Genomic DNA, 16,174 nt, shown 5'->3' with positions numbered 1-16,174 from the left:
CGGTCTTCTCCTTCTCCCTTATTTCAGATGGGTCTCGGTGTTGTTCACCACGTGTATGGCTGAGCTAGCTGGCCCACAAGCTTCTTGGGAATCTATCTCCTCTTTCCACCTCCCATCTCACCATAGGAGCACTCGAATTATAGATCCAATTTACTCTGCACAATTTTACATGGGTTTGGGGGATTCAAACTCAAGTCCTTGTGCTATACCCACTGAATAATCTCCCTATTCCATGCTTGGATTTTTATTTGAGACACTGATAACTAATTGCAGAGAATTTCCTTAAATTATCAGATTGAATTCTAGAAATGCCACTCACAGCGTTTTGGAGATGTGTCTGTTGGTAGAGTCCCTTCTACTCAAGCATGAGAACCCACGTTTGATCCCCAGCACCCATAATAGAAGCTGAGTGTGGCAGCTTGTTTGTGATCCCAGCACTAGAGGGCAAGACACCCTGGGGATCCCTAGGAATCTTTAGCCAGCCAACCTAGCCTACTTGACACACTCTAGGTCCTGCAGAGAGACACTGTCTCAAAAGCATAGCTAGCCAGCTCCTGAAGAATGGCATCTAATGTTGGTCTCTGGCCTCCACAGGCATGTACACATGTATCTAAATGTACATGAAGACATGCACCTACACCCACACTCAAAAATTCAAACACAAATGCCTTTCATAAGCTGAGATCCATGGGTACCGCCATGGATACTGAAATCTTCAATGTGAGGCTGTTGGCCAGGAGTTGTTATTTCTCACACTATTGAGTTTGTTGATGTTTGTACCATGTACTGTGTGACACATTCCTGGGAGATGGGCAGGCGGGTTTCAGTAAAGTCCTAGCCCATATACAGGATGATGATAAATACATATGATTACTATAGAGTTTGTCTCTTTAAAATTGACTCTAATTGGTGATTCAAACAAGCAATGTGGGTTTAGAAAAATTCAAATGCTTTTATTATCATATGGATATAACTATTAAAATATTTTTATCTTTTAGAAAATTATGAAAAAAATGAAGAGTCTTTATCTTTGAGGAGAAATCCCAGCATATTGCCATTTGAAGAAGAAGGTAACACTTAGAGCCAGGCTTCAGTGTTTGTTGTGTTTTAGAAAGGGTGTTTGCAAAGAGCTTAAGCCTTTATGACAATCTGTGAGTTACTAAACCATGATAAATATGCTACTAACCTCTCAGGAAAAGGATGTTGACATCCGGATTTGTCAATGGGACTAACTACTTCCTTATATTAAAATAATTTATTTATAGTTGGTTAATTTTCTTGCTGAATCAGTTTGTTCTTTGATATGTGTACAATGGGTATGAGTGCACATGTGAGTGTACACACACACATATGTGCACACACACAGATATGCACACGCACACACACATGCACATCCACCAGAACTACTCTTGAGGCAACAATTGGTAGTATATGTAGTTTTAACTTAGTGTTTATATATAGTTGACATGTCTCTACCCAACTATGAAACAATAGTAAAATATAAATTATATAAGAAACAAACATGGAAACTCTTAGATTTTTAGGAATGAAAATAATTGCTTTTTGCTGTGATGATTGTTTTCTGAGACAGGGTCTTGCTATTTGGCCCAGGCTGGCCTTGAACTCATGACCTGTCAGCCTTAGGCACCTGAGTGCTGGATTTCAGGCACATACTACCACTTCTGCATGAACTGTCTCTTTGGGGAGGCTGATATTTACATTTTACTTTTCCAGGGGTTGCAAGTTTTAATGTTAAGGACTTGGTTTGAAAGCAGTTCTGCAGAGAAATTGCTAAGCCTGTCTCAGCATGCTTCCTGTAGGTTTACTAGGATCCCTTGTTTTAACATATTTCACACCGGATCTGCCCTCTTTTTATGCTATGTGCCTCCTGCCTATTTCCCCTGTCCTATTGTTGGGTATTTGGTGAGTTGAAGCCTCTGAGCAAATGGGAAACCATTCCTCTCTGGTAGTGTGGACTCGGCTATTTAGCAGGTACACAGAAGCCTCTTCACTGTGCCTATGCTTTCATTATTGCATTTCTTCTGCTGCTGAAAGTTTTAGTTTACTTTTATTATTTAAAGGGATTTTTGTGTATGTAACGATATCCTGGAAGGAAAATGTGTAGTGTTCATACATATTAATTACATTCTGCCATTTTTACACTAATTAGTAAAGAAAATACTTAGGCTAAAGTGAATATCAACAGTGGGGGAAAGGATAAAAATACTTAGAACATGACTTGGAATAGGAAGTGAAGATAGGCATGAGAGGTTATGTTAAAGATTCGGAATCATCTGTTTTGCTATGGGAAAGGCAGCTAATGAGAAATTTGCATATGTATGTGGAAGGGCAGTTGGTGGTCGGCACCTCCAAACTTACAATCAGGAGTCTGTAAATTACTAAAAAATAATAAATCAGAAACCAGAAAATGGTTCTAATGTTCCTGCTCTGTCCATCCTGTCAGAGTGGGATGCCACTGACCTTCTGCAAAAAGGTGACTCTCTGTATAGGATAGTCACTTGACTGTTCACTAAGTTTGGAGAACAGAGCTCTGTGGCTTTTTGTTTGTATTTTTAAATTTCTGAAATGTAGTCTGAGGGGAGATAAGAACAGCATGGCTTTGGGTTTGCTGGATGAATATGAATCTCAACAGTGTCATCTGATCCCCACATTACATTTATAATCCCACATTATATTTTTGTTGAGCTGTGTGAGTATAAAGGAATGATTTAAGTTGAACTGGGGGACTCCAAAATGACCTCTGATCCCATAATTACGTTTAAAAATTCCTTATGAGCCCTACTCACTGCTGGTTGTTACCCTCATGGAACTAAATTTAATTTTAAAGAGCAAACACTTATTCATAGGGATGGTTTCCGGTCCTGTTTTGCTTTGTTCTCTAAGCTAGAAATTGAACATAGGACTTTGCACATGAACAAACTACTTGATGTCCTGAATCCTTTAAAAAGGGTTATCAACTCTGTACGTTTTCTCCAGACAAAATCAGCAACATTAACCAAAGCATGATGAGCCCAAAGTTCCCATGAAAGAGAGGCAACTGGCAGAAATCTGAATTTTGAAATATTCTTTAAGTTCATCTAGAGACTCCTAGGAGAATAGAGGATTTTAAAAGAAAGCCATTATGAGTAAGCATGGAGTGATGTTAGACATGTTGTGAGTAGGAACTGGAGCTCTGTTGAAGAGCTCTTTTGGAAATAGAGACCCACAGAGATGCTCCCTAGTCACTCCTAGCTTTCAGCTGCACATTCTGCATTTGGAACTACTTATCTCACTTGCTTGACACCTTTCTTTCCTTTTGTAAGTAGTGGGATTCTGACAACAGGCTTTTATCTTAATATACATTCTGTTTTTCATTGTTTCATGCTCTTATTTATATTGTCCTATTATTCATAGAGTTGTATGTTATTAATTTGTATTGTTTGTGCATGAAGTAATATCATAGCTCCCCTTTCTCCTGACCACACTTTTTACTGTAATATCACCAAATATCATCAGTAGACAAACTTGTGTATCTGAGAGCAGCCCAGAGCCCCTATCATTTTAATGAATGTTAGATAATATCTGGAGATGTTAATGAAAAGTCTAGTTAAAGTTTAAAAGGCGTCCATTTAAAAAGAATAGTGTTGTATATTTAAAAGGTGTCCACTAAAAAAGGATAGTGTTGCATATGCAAGCATTAGTCTAAATTAGATCATTAGAATTCAGTAAACCATGAGGAACTTATGCATTGACTAAAGAGTCTGACACAGTGTAACACAAAGGGTTTGCTACATCTCCTTTCCTCCCAAAAGGTGGAGAAGGTGAGTTTTGGGTGAAGGCAATAACTTCAACATTTGGACTATTTCAGGGTATCCATTGTTGTCAACTGAGCTGGAAGAAACAGAAGATGTGCAGCAAGAGGCTGTCCTGCTGACGAAATGGCAGAGAATTATGGGAATTAACTATGAAATAGTGGTAGGTTAGCTTGCACTTCATGTTTCCTGAATCTGCCTGTGTGTGAGAAGGAAATTCTTGGTGAAAATAGGATAATCATTGGAATGAACCCTGGAGAGAGATCAAATGTCTAGAGCTCTTCAAAGGCTGTAATGGTAGCTAAGAAACCAAAATACATGGTTTGCAAGCTTGAGAACTCATGTGTCATCATCCTTTAATATTTCTGGGAGTGGTGTAAATAATATCTGCACAAGAAATGTTTTCCTGATTTTTAAGCATGTGATTTACAGAAAGAACCACACTAGAATGACACTTTACTTCAAATAAGCTAAAGTTTATCATGACAGAGTTATAGACTTGCTTTCCTTTCTTCCTCTTCCTTCCTTTTTTCTTTTCCTTCCTTCCTTCCTCTCTCCCTTCCTTCCTCCCTTCCCTCCCTTCCCTCCCTCCCTCCCTCCCTCCCTTCTTAAAAAAAATCACTTAATGCAAGATCTCGTGTAGCCCAGGCTGACCTCAGATTCTCTGTCTAGACTAAGAGGACCATAAATTCCTGGTCCCTGTACCTCTACTTCCTGATGCTGGGCATACAGACGTGCACCATACTCTATCCCTCATCCCTTTTATCATTCTCATGTGTTTAATCTTCTGTAATAGATTGGTTCTGCTTATTTTTTCATATCACTTATATCATGGCAATGCTTGATGTTTACCAACAGTGTTTGTATCTAGCTAAGATACTATAGTTTGCTATTCTAAAAAGTCACAAAGTTGACACATTACTAATATATAGGAAACTCAAAAGCAAAGTAAAATACTACATGTAGTATAATTTTTCATATTTATAATATCCATATACCCTTGGGTTAGAAAAGGTAAAGAGAACAGATGATATATAATAAAGTAGCACTGACCGTCATTGCTATATGGTATTCTCAATTTTGTACTAACTTTCATACCAATACCTACTTTTAGCATTTTAACTCTAAGTTATAGGGGAATACAAAGGGATCCAGGTGAAGAGTATACTGTTCATTTAGCACTGACTTTGTGGGTGAGATTAATGTGTCTGGCATATACAGCAGACACCTGGTGTTTAGGAGGTAATTGAACAAGGGAGCCCTTGACAAGCCCTTTCATCTAGATCAGAACCAAGACTGAACTTTTAATGCCCTTTGTGCACCTGTTGTCTGGATACTATTCCCAGTACCCTGTTAGGAGTGGACGTGTGCTGTAAGACAGGACTGTGTCATTTATGATCCTTGCTCAGGTAAATGGGAGCAGCTCTGCCTTCTCCTTGCCTGCTGTGCACTTGGCAGCATTGATATAATCATAAAGGGGCGGGGTAGCAGAGATGGCTGGCGACATCAGTGGGGACCTGACAGTTTCATAGAATAAGTTGAGCTCTAAATTAGGTTTCCAGGGCTGAGAAGAATGTTGCTCAGTGTCACAGTTCAGAGTCAGGTGATTTCATTCTGATACTGACCTTCCCCCAAATACCATTAAGATATGAAAGGTCTTGTTTGGGAAATTTGTTTGTCAGGAATGGCACATGGCACCCCATGGTATTCATAGCTGCAGGTGACAGTTTTTCAGGCTGTCAGCTGTGCTTGGGTCTCTCGTAGTTTTTGCCTGCCTCTTATTCATTACCTTCATTCTACGCATTTACTACTACATTCTCAGTAGTAGGCCCTGAAAATGGTCCTGAGTGCTTGTGGCTGGGCATTTCCCTTTCGTCCTTGTTGGTCTGTGAAACTGTTAGACATCAGTATTTTCCACTGGCAACTCTCCAGTGATATGCAGCTTACAATAAAATTTTTGAAACTTTTGTGAGAAATTTGACTATTTGGGTGTGTGTGTGAACTTATTATATTTACATGAGTAGAAAAAAAAAACGCAGAAGCATGTCAGAGCTGTGATGATTTTTCTCATTTCAGGTGGCTCATGTAAGCAAGTTCAGTGAGAACAGTGGACTGGGGATAAGTCTGGAAGCAACAGTAGGCCACCACTTCATCCGCTCTGTTCTGCCAGAAGGCCCTGTGGGACACAGTGGGAAGCTCTTCAGTGGAGATGAACTATTGGAAGTGAGGAGCTCTGATTTCCTTTTTTCTACAGATACAAGATGGAAAGGCTGCTGGAGAACTCATGGTGATGAATAACTAAATCTTAAAGTCAACCCAAAGCTGAAATACCAAAACTTTGTGTGGACACCAAACTACAGATCCGGTTCCATACATTCTGTTTTGGTGGTGTTTGTTGCATTGTGTTTTATGCTGGTTTAGCTTCCAAAGACTATGAAACTTTCTATGACAGTTTTTCAGTGTGTATTCAGTTCTTGGAATAGGTAGCACTTTCATATGCTTCCATAGAGAATAGCAGCTAACAATGTGTGTGTCCTTTCTGTCCCCACACACTCAGTTCTTATCACTCAGCAGCTATCTACTGGTATTTGTTTCTCTGCAATCTGTCAATGTTTTTTAAATGCAGAAATAAAAAAAATGAAAAATTTTGTTCACAGTTTTAAAACCGTTTTCACATACTATATATACCATTTTAATTTTTTTCCACTAAATTAATTAAATGCTAATTCTTTACAGTCTTTTCTACTACATCCTTTGGGAATACTGTTTTTCTCCCTTCCTACCATACTCTAGCAGATCAAACCTAAGGAGAAAGTGAGGCATTTGCCCTGAGTGCTTAAGAAGCTCCAATTAACAGCAAGATTCTAAACGTGCACAGAGAACCTGTTAGGTGGCACTTACTCACAAGGGTCTAAATGTAGTGCTTGGCACAGCAGAACCACAGCCATCACCATAGTGAAATTTATGTTCATGGAAAAATGGTGTTCTCAGTCTTTGTATTATGAAACTTTATCTTATGGGGACCATGTGTGTTGCTCTGCAGGTGAATGGTATAAATTTGCTTGGGGAAAATCATCAAGATGTGGTCAATATTTTAAAAGAATTGCCTATAGATGTGACAATGGTGTGCTGCCGCCGAACTGTGCCACCCAACGCCGCATCAGAATTGGATGGCCTGGACATAAGTGAACTTGAACTAACAGAAAAGGTATCACTTGCAGAAACAAGGCTAATTTGAGCATTATCATGGCAAGGCTTAGGAATGTTCAAATGTTAAGATTTTTATTTTCATTAATACTTTTTTTTTCACATAGTCTATGCTTATAGAATAGATTTAGAAGTCACACAGCCCTGGGCTTGAATCAGAATTGATGCTTAGCCTAGATAAGTCACCTCTCCTTTGGGGACTTCAATTTTGTTTTTCTAAAATGTAGGTTAGGATGATGTCCATCTCATGGAGACTTTCTCTTCCAGTTATAGTAGTTACAGTGGGTACCACTGTATACTGTGTATTGACAGTAGGTACCACTGCATACTGTATATTGACAGTAGGTACCACTGCATACTGTGTATTGATAGTAGGTACCACTGCATACTGTGTATTGACAGTAGGTACCACTGCATACTGTGTATTGACAGTAGGTACCACTGCATACTGTGTATTGATAGTAGGTACCACTGCATACTGTGTATTGACAGTAGGTACCACTGCATACTGTGTATTGACAGTAGGTACCACTGCATACTGTGTATTGACAGTAGGTACCACTGCATACTGTGTATTGACAGTAGGTACCACTGCATACTGTGTATTGATAGTAGGTACCACTGCATACTGTGTGTTTGACAGTAGATATCACTCCATACTGTGTATTTGACAATAGATACAACTGTATACTGTGTATTGACAGTAGGTACCACTGCATACTGTGTATTTCATGGTAGGTACCACTGCATGCTGTGTATTTCATGGTCGGTACCACTGCATACTGTGTATTTCATGGTAGGTACCACTGCATGCTGTGTATTTGATCATAGGTACCACTGCATACTGTGTATTTCATGGTAGGTACCACTACATACTGTGTATTTGATGGTAGGTAACACTATGTACTTGGCAGCGTTCCCACTGACTAGTTTTGTTCCATTTGACAGAAGTATGCAAATAATGTGTGGTGGACAGATGTAAAAACATACTTTTATATACCTACCCAGCTGTTTCTGGTTTGCTTTTAACCATTTAGTAAATAGGTAAATATAGAAGGATACATTCCAGTGTATAGGTTTTAATTTATTTGTGCATTTTAGTGTGAAAATATAAGAAAGTTGAACTCATAATTCACATCAAATAATTTTATGTGATGTCCATTTTCCTGTCTGTGTATTTTTATCTGTTTGGTATCACAGTGCTCAAACCCAGAGGTAACCACCTTTTTGCAAGATGTGCTGAACACAGTTAGCATAGGATCCTAGTCAGTTCTCAGTAGGAAGAAATTCCATTTATATTATGCTGAAGGAATCAGTACAATGAATTAATTTTTCACTGAGAAGGATAAAGTGCATAGTTTATTTTTAACATCATAATAGGGCAGAACAAGAAGCAGCATTCTAAATTGTGTGCCACTTGATGGCTGAGCCATGTACATTCATGCACATGTTCACGTGGTGTCGATGGGATGGTCCTAGGAGGGCAGGGGAAGGAGATTTGTGTCCATGGCTCTAGGCAGTGCAATAGAATATCAAAAGCAAAGGCAGCACACAAACTAGAATTTGATCTTGACAAACACCTTTGTTAAAATTGGTATGTTCATACAGATGAATAGCGTTGGACTGGCCGATTTCACTTTGACTTGCTTTGCTTGAGAGAAGCTAACATTTGAAGCCCAGTTTCTGTGTCAAGTGTCTGTAAATGTCTCCCCTACTTAATCCACCTATTTCTGTGTGTTCTGGAGGTCTTACTTGCACACAATACAAAACTTTACACATACCCACATTTTCTTGAATTTATCTTACTTATCATGAGTTCTTTTTAGTTAGTAACAACACACTTTTTATTCTTCGTGTAAAGGTGATTCAAACTTATACAAGAAGAGAAATTTACCCATAAACCATGCTATAGATGCATAATCACTGACACTGAATAAACATAGGAAATTCCACGTTATATTTTTAATGCCTTTTATGACTTGGGCTTTTGAGAATGTTTTGTTCTGTACAGATACAGGAACTCAACTTTTTTTTTTGCAGTGTTGGTGCATGTGTCAAATGCTATTCTCCCTGAAATAAGAGATGCCTTATCTGTTACTCAGCCTCATATAGATTTAGGTGAGTTCATCGGGTCCTCAGAGACAGAGGATCCTATGCTGGCAACGCCTGATGTGGATCAGCATGCTGAGGAGAGTCAAACACCGCTGGCCATGTGGGAAGCTGGCATTCAGTCTATAGAGCTGGAGAAAGGGAGCAGGGGCCTCGGCTTCAGCATTTTAGACTACCAGGTAAATGGATCCTGTTTTCCTAATTGCTGAAAAGATGCCATATTTTAAAAGTAAATTGTTGCTAGCAGATAACAAGGAAATACTATTTTACAGTTCGTAATGACATTTAGTTGTTCAAATTAATTGCTCAGGATAGTAATGTAGTTGGTATGATTTTTTTGTTATAAAGGCTTTCTTCTATCATTATATTTATTAAACTGTTTTATGTTTCAGCTCAAGAATTTGAGCAAAACACAGAATGATTTTTAGGAGTATCATAACACAGTAGGTTCTTTTTGTCACTTGAGGAATCTTTTTATTTCCATGCTTTTAATTGACTGTTTGTATTTTAGTGGTAAGCCATAAAATATTTGCTATTTCTTTCTTTTGTATAATATGGAAGATGAGCTTATACTTGGACGTATCACAAATTATAACATTCTGGTCATTTTACTAAATTTATGATTGTTTATAAATTGGCTCAGTGTGGCTTGTGCCCTTCCCTGAATTGTTTTATGCCAAGCAAATGTGGAAATTCTAAACCCTATTTGATAAGACACAGGTGTTACTCTTAAGAGTTTTGAACTCAGGGTATCTCTAATGATGCCAGACCTTGTGCTTGTAGCACAAATACTGCATGGCTTCTTTTTGTATTTCTTCATTTCTAGAGAACAAGACCTATGTCAGAGTGCATCCATCTACTATACAAATACTATGGTTACCAATGCCCTTGGCATTCAGTTTCAAGTCATAGCATATTTTTTTGTTGTTGTTGTTGTTTTGTTTTTTTGAGACAGGATTTCTCTGTGTAGTTTTGGTTCCTGTCCTGGATCTCGTTCTGTGGACCAGGCTGGCCTTGAACTCACAGGGATCCACCTGGTTCTGCCTCCCGAGTGCTGGGATTAAAGGCGTGCACCCCCACTGCCTGGCCATAGCATAAAACTTAACAGTTTACCAAAAATTAAAATTTCATCTTGAAGTTATTTATTCTTGTCTAGTGGTCTATTCAACAACACTAGCAAATGAGGCTTTCTTGTTTCTGGTGAACTCCTCTGACCTTTCTAAAAGGAAATAGACAGCACCTTGTCCTAGGTATTTGTTAGAACCTCCAGGAAAACCTTAAGACACTCAACAATTAGCGGGGACAACTTGTAAAATATACTTCCGGTGTTGGAATGAGCTGACATCTTTTCATCTTCCTGCCCTGTTAGGACCCCATCGACCCAGCAAGCACTGTGATAGTAATTCGTTCTCTGGTGCCTGGAGGTATTGCTGAAAAGGATGGACGGCTTCTCCCAGGAGACAGGCTCATGTTTGTCAATGACATCAACCTGGAGAACAGCAGTCTTGAAGAGGCTGTGGAAGCCCTGAAGGGAGCACCCTCCGGGATGGTGCGGATAGGAGTGGCCAAGCCTTTGCCTGTAAGAACTTGCATTTTATTCATTTCTTGTAAGGGAAATGGTTGGGGAGACACTTTACTGCCACTAAGAAGAAAACAATAGTAATTTAGCAGCAGAATCTTTTTGTAGCTTGTTTCAGGACAGTATTTGATGTTTCATATTCTTTTTGCACTGAGATATACCATGAGTATTTCTGTCACTTCGAGTGGAGCTTGATTAATAATAAACTTAAATCTGTAGGCAAATGAGAAAAATGCTTTTCCTATAAAAGTCTTACATGGGTTACTGATACCAGGTGATATAGCGAGACAATTAAAATTTCCCTTTTTGATAGAAAGTAGAATAAAAGTGTAGAGTTCTCAGTGTTTCAGGATTGCAGTATGAGTTCAGGAGGGGAGCCCAAGCAGATGCTCTCCTATGCAGGTAGTTTCATTTGTTCCTATAAGCTGTGTTGTATTTAACATCTCAAGTTGTCCCCTCTTAATTGTAGGGGACAGGTGATTGTTTTAAGTGGTTTCAAAGTTTCTTGCAAGAATTCTAATGGCTACCTGGGAAGAGGTGCTTTCTACTTAGGTTAGAGAGGTTGAATGGGTTCATCATGTCCTCAGTAACATTCCTTGTCAAGTAAATTGCATCCTTTACAATACTTGAGAAAGAGAGAACAAAACATTGATTTTTTTTAATGCTATATTCTGCAGCTTTTATAGGCATAATACTTAACTTTGCCTTTAATTATTTAGCCAGAACAGTTAGCAGATAAAAATGACCAGAAGATTATTATAAAAATCATTGATTATGTTTGTCATTTGCAAGATAAAAAATAGTAGAAAGGGATTCTCATTTAATATTTGTTGCTTATCCTAGGGGAAAAAGGGCCTCTGTATCCTTTCAAATGAAATGACTAGGGTCAGTATTTGTCTAACTTTATAGTTTCCGTTCTGTATTGAAGTCAAATGTTATCATGTGAAGACTCCATTTCCTCCCTTCATTCTTCTCTCTCACCCTCCCTTCCCCTTTCCCATTCTCTTTGCTCTTCTTTCGTTCCCACAAACCCCTTCTTCACACCAATGTTCTGCAGCTTTCTCCAGAAGAAGGTTATGTTTCTGCCAAGGAGGATGCCTTTCTCTGCCCACCACACTCCTATAAGGAACCAGGCCTACCTGACAAAGCCCTCTTCAGGGCCGACTTGGCTCTGGTTAGTGGCCACAACTGATTGATTTTTTTAAATAAATGTTTTGCTCTAGATTTATTAAATCGCTTGCTTAGTATATGTGGAATCCCAGTGTGCACATATACTGGAGAGTGTGAATTAGGTCTTTGACATTATGTATTATGTCTCTTGAATAGCTATTTTTGTAATGTTTTGATGTATTTATAAATAAGTATAATACATTCACATTATACTTAAAATATGAGGTGACTTTGGCCCTCCTCCAAGGGCATTATAATTTAGAGAGTTTTGGACTTTGTGTTATGAAAGTCTTACCTTGCCATAGCAAATTCATTTTGAAATATCATACTACACAAAGATACCATTCATTCAACTCATTCCTTTTTTTTTTCCCTTCTTTTTTGAGATCGGATCTCACTATGTTGCTATGGCTTGTCTACAACTCCCAGTCATCATCCCTGTGCCTCTTCCTCTTGAGGGCTGGGATTAAGGGTATATGTAGTCACTCCCAGCTCATCATCTTTAAAGTACACCATGAAACAAATCGTCTCTAGGATTTGGATGGCATTTTTGAACCCCTTTAAATGAAAGCCAGTTGACAGGGTTACTTCATTTCATGGAAGCTCAGTGCCTTGTAGCAATCACAGGAATCCTCGATATTCTAATGAGCTCTGTTTTCTTGAAGTGGCCATTCAACTTCCTGCGTATTTCATGCTTCATCTCTACAGTAATTGAGCTAATTGAATTTTAGGATTGCTAAGATTTAAGGGTATCAGTGATAGCTGTACACATTCTGTTTGAGTACTCTTTCTAGTAGTACTTTAAAACAAATATTTATCTATTATAATCTGACTTAAGGCTCAGTTAATACTAGATAGCATACACTAATTATTTATTTCTCAAATTTTTTACATAATGTCCATTTGTAAAAGATTTCCTCCACATTGTAGCTTATTAGTGAATTTGAACAAATGCTTAAAGTATGTTAACAGCCTGTGAATTATATTTTGACACTCACTTTGAAATGTTCCAGTAGTATTTTAATAGCTTTTTACAGTAATACGGCCTGCCATGTTAAAATGTTTAATTACTTAATGCTTCTGGTAACCACTCCGTGATCAGGACCCTTCATTGTTAGTGTGATTCTACCTCAAACACAAAGCTGCCCTTGGTTTCTATATCTTAGACAATCACGTAGCTGCCTTTATGAATAACGGTTTATTAGCTGAATATGAAGAATGATAACCAAATTCTTTGCATCATAAAATGTTGTGTATTTTCCTTGCTTATGTAACTGTTTAAACTTGGTTCAAATCAATTCCTTGTTTAATTGCTATGTTGAGTTCTTTAGTTGATGGGATGCAATAGTGTCCAGTGGCAGCGGTCTCTGCTGTGGGTGGTCTGCCCATCTTGGTGCTGCCATATCCATACAGCTTTCAAGTGGGTAAAAGTAGGGAAGGCACATGCAGCAAGCATGGAAGACCAGGAAGGTGCAGCTGTGCCTTTTAGCTAAAGTCGTGACAGTGATGTATGACAGGGTGTGGTAACCAGCTGTTCTTATTTTATTCCCAGATAGATGCACCTGATGCTGAGTCAGTAGCTGAGTCAAGATTTGAGTCTCAGTTCTCTCCTGATAATGACAGTGTCTACTCTATCCGGACCTCCGTGTTATCTCTTCATGATAGTGCCTGTAGTGATGGCATGAACTATGGCCCCTCCCTTCCATCATCTCCTCCCAAGGTACAACAGAAATGTCACTTCATTTTAGAGAAAAGTCTGTCTATAACTTTTGGAGGTACGAGTTCCTTAGAATTGTAGGAGTAGCATGTCTTAGTCACTGTAGTATTGCTATAAAGAGACACTATGACCAAGATAACTTAAAAACAAAAAAAAAAAAAAAAAAAGAAAAGAAAGCATTTAATTGTGGGCTTGCTTACAGTGTTAAAGGGTAAGTCTACTATCACGACAGGGAGCTGGTAGCAGGCAGGGAGACAGGATGCTGGAGTGGTAGCTAAGAGCTTATGTCTTATCCACAAGTAAGAGGCAGTTAGATGATGAGACTGGGCCTCAAGTGAGCTTTTGAAACCTCAGAGCCCACCCCCAGTGACACACCTCCTCCAACAAGGCCACATTTCCTAATCCTTCTAGACAGTCCACCAACTTGGATCCAAATATATAAGCCTATAGGGGCCATTCTCATTGAAACCACCACATAGCATATTAATGATGTCACATCTCTGCAGTAATGGAAGTAGCTGGAGTTTTCTCCAGTTCTTCATGGGGCCTGCAGCTGCTCAGACACAAATAAACACACAGAAGCTTGTATTAATTATAAACTGTATGGCCTATTGGCTCAGGCTTCTTGCTAGCTAGATCTTACAATGTAAATTAACCCATAATTCTTATTTATGTTTAGCCATGTGGCTTGGTACCTTTTTCCCAGTCCTTCCTTCACATCTTGCTTCTTCGGTGTCTGGCTGGCAACTCCTGACTTAGCCTTCTGGTTCCCAGAATTCTCCTCTCTCTTTATCCCGCCTATACTTCCTGCCTGGCTACTGGCCAATCAGCACTTTATTTATTAACTAATCAGAGCAACACATTCACAGCTTACAGAGCGATAGCCATGTCACTTCCCCTTTCCTTTTTTTTTTTTTCAAAAAGGAAGGTTTTAACTTTAACATAGTAAAATTACATATAACAAAACAATTATCAAGAAAGAATTACAGTTACAATATCTAGTCTATTTATAATATCTAGTCTATTTGTATTTGGCAAAATTAAAGGAGATATCCTATATATCCTATATTTTGAGTCTAAGGTTTCATATCTAACTTCTCTTTTATCATAACTAAGGAAATTATAACTATATAGTCTTCAACTACATCAAAAACCTCAGAAAGATATAATATTACCTGAGAAATGAGAGAAGGATGCAAGCAACTTTTAGGAGTCTTACAAGAGTAGACAGAGACAGTTGGCAGCCTAGACAGTTATCTAAAATTCCTGTATAAGGTTGGGGCATCTGTCTTCAGCCCACAGGTCTAGTGTCTCTGAGTTGCTTCTCTCTGTGTCCTGTAAAATGTCTGGTAGTTTCCTCTGTGAAGCAGGAACCTGAAGGACCAATTTGCCAAGCAAAGTTCAGTGGTCACCTTCCTATGGGTCCTGCACGTCCAGTCGATCAAGCAGTCCAGGCAAGAACAGTTTCTTTCACAAATGGCTATTTTTGCCAAGAAGAAGATGAACTTCATATAGAGTGTCTTCAATGCCCATCCTCCTGTCTGAAGTAAATAGGTGCTGCTAGGAGCAGACATGTCTCACTGTCCAGAAAGTCTAAAATTTTAAAACATTTTCATGCCATATTCTATAGGTTTTTGAAGTATTTGAATATTAGCTACCTAATTGAATTATATCTCTGTATAACTAGAAAACTTAACATGACTACAAGTTTGACTATCATAGAAGACTAAATATTAATCTGTATTTTTAATTATTTATTACAATCTAAATGAGTTACATAAACATAATACCTCAAATGAGAGTAGAAATATATATACAGTATAACAAAATTAAGTTTAAACTTGTATCAATAAACTAAAATCCATAGCAATGTAAAACATTTCTAAACAAGTTGTTGCTTATTAAGTATAGGTTCATTAATCTACCCTTTCATTTTATCATATCTATACTATCCCATTTTATTCTTTAGAAAGAGATCACATTTTTCATTTATAATCAACCTGTTTTAAATAAAAATATTCTGATATAGGACAGAAGGACAGAAGAATCTCTTAACTTTTTTTTTTTTTTTTTTAGCAATATGTTTGGGTTTAGAGAAAGAGTGAGCCAATTCTTTCTCCAAAGCCAGCTTGGTATATTTGGAAATTTGGGTAGAGTTTCTCATACTACCTCCTGCTGGGGGATATAAAGAAAAATTTTAGGATTATGGAGTAGTCTGTGAGGGTGTTTTGTCTGAGCCGGTTGCCTGGAAACTGTTCTGGATGTTGAATCATCTGGGCCATGGTGTCATTGGAGACCTTTCAGGCAGTCTTGGCTGGTCAAACCTGATGTATCTTAATCTGGAACAAATCCATAGCCTCTTGATTTCTGTGGAAACAAAAGCAGACCTCCTTTCCAAAGAAACATATCCTTACACCCAAATTTTGAAGTCAAGGTCTTTAAAATATACAGATTGGCTGGGCGGTGGTGGCGCACGCCTTTAATCCCAGCACTTGGGAGGCAGAGACGGGCAGATCTCTGTGAGTTCGAGGTCAGCCTGGGCTACCAAGTGAGTTCCAGGAAAAGGCACAAAACTACACA

At 38.4% G+C, this 16,174-nt stretch overlaps 1 protein-coding gene across 13 annotated transcripts in view; it reads left to right on the top strand.

Annotated features, from left to right (window-relative positions):
• The window catches only part of Mpdz (multiple PDZ domain crumbs cell polarity complex component), a 144,916-nt gene that overhangs the window by 54,776 nt on the left and 73,966 nt on the right, over window positions 1–16,174 (top strand). For 12 of the 13 annotated variants that reach the window (XM_036179665.1, XM_036179662.1, XM_036179659.1 and 9 more), the window contains exons 12-19: window positions 999–1,070; window positions 3,869–3,975; window positions 5,889–6,035; window positions 6,856–7,020; window positions 9,122–9,307; window positions 10,498–10,707; window positions 11,765–11,881; window positions 13,430–13,597. In XM_036179665.1, the coding sequence (XP_036035558.1) occupies window positions 999–1,070; window positions 3,869–3,975; window positions 5,889–6,035; window positions 6,856–7,020; window positions 9,122–9,307; window positions 10,498–10,707; window positions 11,765–11,881; window positions 13,430–13,597 (1,172 nt within the window). The remainder of the gene's footprint in view (window positions 1–998; window positions 1,071–3,868; window positions 3,976–5,888; window positions 6,036–6,855; window positions 7,021–9,121; window positions 9,308–10,497; window positions 10,708–11,764; window positions 11,882–13,429; window positions 13,598–16,174) is intronic. The other variant, XM_036179661.1, reaches the window with a different exon arrangement.

Source organism: Onychomys torridus, chromosome 2 (assembly GCF_903995425.1).
Source record: "Onychomys torridus chromosome 2, mOncTor1.1, whole genome shotgun sequence".
Lineage (NCBI taxonomy): Eukaryota > Metazoa > Chordata > Mammalia > Rodentia > Cricetidae > Onychomys > Onychomys torridus.
This window is presented reverse-complemented; position numbering and strand designations above follow the sequence as displayed.